This window comes from Stomoxys calcitrans, chromosome 3 (genome assembly GCF_963082655.1).
Source record: "Stomoxys calcitrans chromosome 3, idStoCalc2.1, whole genome shotgun sequence".
Lineage (NCBI taxonomy): Eukaryota > Metazoa > Arthropoda > Insecta > Diptera > Muscidae > Stomoxys > Stomoxys calcitrans.
Genome location: NC_081554.1, coordinates 2455153 through 2461152, shown reverse-complemented (window position 1 = coordinate 2461152; position 6000 = coordinate 2455153). Strand labels below are relative to the sequence as shown.

Genomic DNA, 6000 nt, shown 5'->3' with positions numbered 1-6000 from the left:
TATACTTTTCTTTTTATTTACACCAATTACAACTAGCAATTATCCATGCCATCCATGCTAAACACAAGAAATACAGTTCACACTCAACTATCTCTTACAACAATCATAACTTTATTGATATTTTCAGAAATGCCCTATACAGCTCTTATATACAACTAATTAAATCAAATACGTCGATGTGCCTCATGGAGTTTTATTGCAATACAATAAACCATACGATCAAGATATTAAGAAAAAACAAAAGACCCATTCAGTATAAAATAATGACTATTTACTACTGCTTTGCCTTATAATAACAACTACAAAAACGAATAGTGTTTCATCTTAAACAACTGAAAAAAAAACTAGGATAAATATTGCCCTACGAAAAAAGTGGTGATCTAAAGTGAACTTAGAGTACGCCGACCCTCAATATACTACAGTATAATTTTTAATTTTGCCTTAAAAGAATTTTTGAGCATCACATGTGGCTTATGCTTTATTCAAATGTGCTTTTTATGCTTCTTTACAATAAAAGAAAAAATTGCAATATAATTATATGTATGTATATGTAAATGTTTTACTGTTTTCCCTTAACAAAATTGATATTAATGCAAGTTAGGAATTTTCTGTTTTGGCCTTAATAGGTTGGCTCTCAATGTAGTCTGTAGTCGGACTCATTTGAACAACGTGGTTATGCCGCAGTAATATTTCGACATTTCCTACTAATATTGGAACTTCAGAAAATAACATGTTCTTTCTCATAGGTAATATCCATATAAACAGAATTAGTTTTTTCAGCTTCGGTTTCGCCAAATTCAAATTCAAACAAAGTTTTTTTTGTCTGCACCCCAAGTGCAAGTGACTTGAGGACCTTGTTTCTACTTTTGGCTTTATCGCAAATTGCTGTGGAATGTGGGGGGAATGTGTAAGAACTGTCAAATATGACACCAAGCATTTTGGGACACTTGATGGTCGGAATCATTTCTCCATCGACCATCACAGTCGGCTCGGTATTCACCTCACGCGTTTTTGTAGTGAGCAATGTGGTTGAAAATTTGGTGGCAGATATCTTCAGATTTCTTGCAGCGAAATGTGAGGCAAGTTCTTTGAGTTAGGGGGGCCTGATACCATGATCGTACAATCGTCTGCATATGATACGATCTCTATGCCGTCTGGAGGGGGTGAATTGAAGGATGGGTATAGGTTAAACAGTGCCGGAGATATCATCCCGCCTTGGGGAACTCCCTGTTTCACTCTACGGTGTTTCGACTTCTTATCCCTAAATTCCACAAATGACCGGCGACCACACAGATAATTCGCTACCCAACGTTTCAGGCATGGCTGGAGGGACTTGTTGGCGATGTCCTCAAATAGTTTGGCATGGCTGACCGTGTCGAAAGCTTTTGATAGGTCCAGAGTCTTTACTACTGGTGAGAGAAGCGAGATCGGTCTGTTCGACTCCCCCAAACTCGAGTCCTTTCCAGGCTTCAGTAGCTGGATCACTGCCCATTTTCCAGACATCGGGAACTAGTTAGAGTGTTCAAAGATATGTTGAGGACAGTAGTAAGGTACTCAACTCCAGGTAAATCCAGATTCTTCAACATCAATGAAGAGATTCCGTCGGGGCCCAACGCCTTGGATGATTTTTAATGCGAGCGGCCGCTGAGTTAACGATGTCTCAGAATTTTCTCTCGACAACTAGCACATCCGGGGTGGCAGTTCACTGAAGCGGCGATTGGTGCACTCTCTGAAGGCAGCACAATCGGCCATCTTCTGGTTGATAAACGTCCGGCAGTCAGAGATTATGAAGTCGATGGTTGGTTGGTGTTGTATTGAGGCGGCAGCCCTTGTATCCAAAGAATGACTTCAGCGGGTCAATCCGGTACGTATAACTGGCTGCCATGGGATTGACTAAATGGTTGTAGAAACCCTTAGCGAATATCTTTGTTTTTCCTTTTACCTCGATTCGAGAAAAATTCTAAATTTTTACTAATTTTTATTTCATGGTTTTATCTCCTGGCAGCACAACTATAGGTGCGCGACCATTCCTAATCGAGCCCTGATTTTAGTGGCTTTAATTTTTGCTTGACGAATCCCACCATAATTCTCTACGAGTTCGGCTTCTTGCGCTGGGAAATTCTATCCGACCTGAGATATTTCAATTGCTGTAGCTAAAGGAGCGGATGTTCCCAGAAGTGGCCATTAGTGTACTCTCTGAAAATCGACACTCTTCGAATTGTTAAGAGTTAAGAGGTTTTGAGATATGCGGTACGAATACTATGAGATTTTGATCTCACAGGATAAGTGACTCAAAACACCAGTATGGGGACATTTTTCTCGGCAGATGCGAGCTTGACTGCTTCCCCCATTCATTCCAAGTGCATACGGGATAGGTCTATGCAGCTTGGAATGGTGTATTATTATCAGAAATTCGAAAATGACTGTCGCCAAACCTTTTGCTTAGTTTTTCATTACATTGGCAGCAAAAGTACGCCAAAGAATGCGAATGCGTACCGATTGCTGTCACGAGAAGCTAAGCTGGGAGCTACTGGGCACGTCCACAGGTTGCTGATAGTTACTCTTATTGTAATAGTAAACATGGTTAAAATAGTAGATATTGGAATGCTTCATACGAAGTGGCTGCAACGGCAGTCGCGGACAATTAGCGGTATCGAGCGGAGAGTCTCAGTGAAAATCCGGGCGGTACCGGCTCTTGCACAAATATTGACATGGCGAATTATTGGCGCCTTTGAATAACGAATGGCCACCCTGTTCCCGCAGAGATCGGTTCTTTGGACCGGAACGATCTTGCTCACCTACAGGAGCTTGACGAGGATAGCCATCTCTACATGAAAATGTGGCTACAACAACAGCAGGAGTTGTAGCCGTTAACAATCTTTACAGATCTTCTGCGGGTGCTACAGAAATGTTTGCAAGTCAGAATTTAAAATAAGGTCTTCAGGCCCAGATACATAATATTGGGTTGCCCAAAAAGTAATTGCGGATTTTTCAAAAGAAAGTAAATGCAAAGAATGCTATTACAGAGTCACAAGCTGTGAAAAAATTTGCCAACGCCGACTATATGAAAAATCCGCAATTACTTTTTGGGCAACCCAATACATAATACAATTTCACATTTATTACGAAGAAAATTTTATTTTTTAAACGAAATTCTTATATTGTGATTTGATTTCATTTAATTGTGAATGCTTTTCTGTCGAATATTCCAATACTCAAAAGTCTAATAATCGATTTGACGCGTAATCGATTCTGGATTCCAACATCGTTCTGTCATCATACATTTAGCAATCGAAAACAGCTGTTTTGGCCGTGGTTTTTATTCGGGGTTTGTTGTCCATTTTTAGCAAAATGCCTTCATCTGTAATTGATCCTTTGGAATTGCTGACTGCCAAGGAAGATCGCAAACCTTCTTTCTTGAGCAGCGTATATAATCCAGCGGCAAGTACAGCCGCAGGTTTTGGCCTGGCATGTATGCTAAATTGGGGCCTTCGCAAGCCAATATTTTCCGGTAAGATTCCCAAGTGACGTAACAGTAACAAATATAATAATTTATTTAAAACAAATAATTTTTAACTGTTGTTGTATGCTTAGGTATTCAAAATCATGTTGGATTCGCTCTTCTTGGTCTGCTTGGTGGTACATACCTAGACAAAAAGCGTAATGAAGAACTAGCAACCCGTGATGCTATTCTAAGGCACTATGTTCAACTGCATCCCGAAGATTTCCCACCCATTCGTGAGTATAGGTTAAATGAATATGTTATTCCAATCAAAATGCCTCCATTATTTTCATTTGCAGAGAGAAAGAAATATGCCGACGTCTTGGAGCAATGGGTGCCCATTCGTTAAGGTGAAAAACAATAAATGGCAACGTTGGAGAGTTTGTGGTTAATTGGCAGACAATTGTATATTTGAATTACTCTTATTGTAATAGTAAACATGGTTAAAATAGACCACTCTATGAAAAAACTATATATCTAGTTATATTGTTTAAATAGTATATGCTAACTTTGGTGCAAAAAATTTGAATTCTTCCGACCAGAATAGAGACCCAGCTTAAAAACGTTCCACGCTGTTACAATAGTATTCTAACACAAATTGGAAGTTAGGTGTTGTTCATTTTTATTAATACTTTATCCTATCAAGGCCGTTGATAATAGTATTAAGGTTAAATTTAGGATGAATCTTTAGAGGCTCCAGAATCTTCACCATGTTCCAGATTGATAATTTATATACACAGAAAAAAATATCACGAACATTTCACGAACTTCAATCAATAATGTAGTTTAAAATAAAGAGTTTTCCATTAAAAACTTAATTGCATATGAGCATGTTTTCAATTACCATCGTGATTGAAAAATTTGCCATTTTCAATTGAAAAATTAATTGAATCATTTTCACTTAAAGAATAATCTTTTCAATAATTTTTTTAATTGAACCTGAAATTTCTTTAGAATAAAAAAAAATTATCTTAGTCCCTATGAAGTATATTTTATTTCTCGTCCCATGAATTAAGAATGTCACTCCGCTGTTCAAAGAAGCCTATCCCATCTACGTTTTGCACAATATATAAGAAAAAAAATCCCATGCAAGCACTCTTTCGATGAGCCTTTAAATCCTTAACTATTATTCTATTTATGATCAAATTATGCATATTAACAGCTTAACGGCTTCTTTTGCATCCATCTTATTATAATATTCTTGATAAACGTATATTGGGCTTCCCCAATAAATGTAATACCTAAATTTATGTTATATATCACTCGCTAGCCCTAACCCGCTCTGCTACTATTTCTTTTATAATTCGGTAAACAAAATTGCGTGCGGGTTACTCAAAATTTTAATATACCATTGTACATTCTTAATGTATTGTATTTCAAAATTTCAATAATTTGCAATTACCCACCAACGCAGGATGGTGGGTATTCCGTTTGTAATACCTCGAAATATTCATACTTCGTATATTGGTCTTAAAGTGTATGCATATTCTTGGTCGTCTTGACAATCTGAATCGATCTAGCCATGTCCGTTCGTCCGTCTGTCGAAATCACGATAAAGATCGAACGAATAAGGATATAGTTTCCATATAAGGTAATAGAAGTAAATAGAAGCACTAGGTTTCAGCTGGATAAAGAAATCCAACGACAAAACGAAGCAAACGATATAAAAAGTAGTGCAAAACACAAGAAGAATGAACGGACTGCACGTCGATAAATATGTATGCTGCAATATGCACACATTTACATATTGAAAAGTTTTTTTTTTGGCAAGCAGCGATTGCTAGGTTACAAGTTTTGGCCATTGTGTATTTTGCTGGTGCTAGATGTTCTTTTTGAGTTAGGGATATTGGCGGTGGCGGTTGCGGAGGCCACCGCGGTGCAGATGTTAGCATGTCCGCCTTTAACGCCGAACGCCTGGGTTAAGGTCCCAGCTGAACATCAAAAAATTTTCAGCTGTGATATCCCCTTATTAATGGTATGTACATTTGTGAGGTATTCTACCATATTAAAGCTTCTCTACCAAGTGGTGTAGCTGTGCAGCACGCCGTTCGGACTTGGCATAAAAAAGAGGCCCCTTATCATTGAGCTTAAATTTTAACCGGACTGCACTCATTGATATGAGAGAAGTATCCCCTGTTCCTTAATGGAATGTTCTTGCGAAATTCAGTAGAAGTGGTCCCGGCACGGGATAGCTGTGAGCACCACATAGTCTTGAACATTAAGGTCTAATTTGTGGGGTGTTCATTGCTGTCACGAGAAGTTTATCTGCGAGCTACCAGGCGCGTCCACAGGTTTCAGATAGTGGAATGCTCCATACGGAGTAGCTGTAACGGCAGTCGCGGACAATCAGCGGTATCGAGCGGAGTTGGCGTTTTCAAATAAACAATGGCCACCATGTTCCAGCGGCGATTGGTCCTTTGGACCAAGACCAGCTTGCACACCTACAGGAGCTTGGCAAGGATCGCCACATCTAGATGAAAATGTGGCTACAACAGCAA

The 6000-nt window shown here is 38.8% G+C and overlaps 1 protein-coding gene across 1 annotated transcript; it reads left to right on the top strand.

The window, feature by feature from the left end:
- Positions 1-3284: 3284 nt before the first annotated feature.
- LOC106081267 (NADH dehydrogenase [ubiquinone] 1 subunit C2) lies at positions 3285-3974 on the top strand. The gene is made up of 3 exons (XM_013243110.2): positions 3285-3511; positions 3595-3738; positions 3802-3974. The coding sequence occupies exons 1-3, from the start codon at positions 3352-3354 to the stop codon at positions 3849-3851; spliced, it is 354 nt and encodes a 117-aa protein (XP_013098564.1). The 5' UTR covers positions 3285-3351; the 3' UTR covers positions 3852-3974.
- Positions 3975-6000: the final 2026 nt, after the last annotated feature.

Excerpts from the sequence above, each read along its gene's own strand:
- LOC106081267 (XM_013243110.2), top strand. The coding sequence starts at position 3,352 with ATGCCTTCATCTGTAATTGATCCTTTGGAATTGCTGACTGCCAAGGAA. Across the intron at positions 3,512-3,594 it reads TCGCAAGCCAATATTTTCCG|GTATTCAAAATCATGTTGGA; the intron begins GTAAGATTCCCA and ends TTGTATGCTTAG. Across the intron at positions 3,739-3,801 it reads CGAAGATTTCCCACCCATTC|AGAGAAAGAAATATGCCGAC; the intron begins GTGAGTATAGGT and ends TTTCATTTGCAG.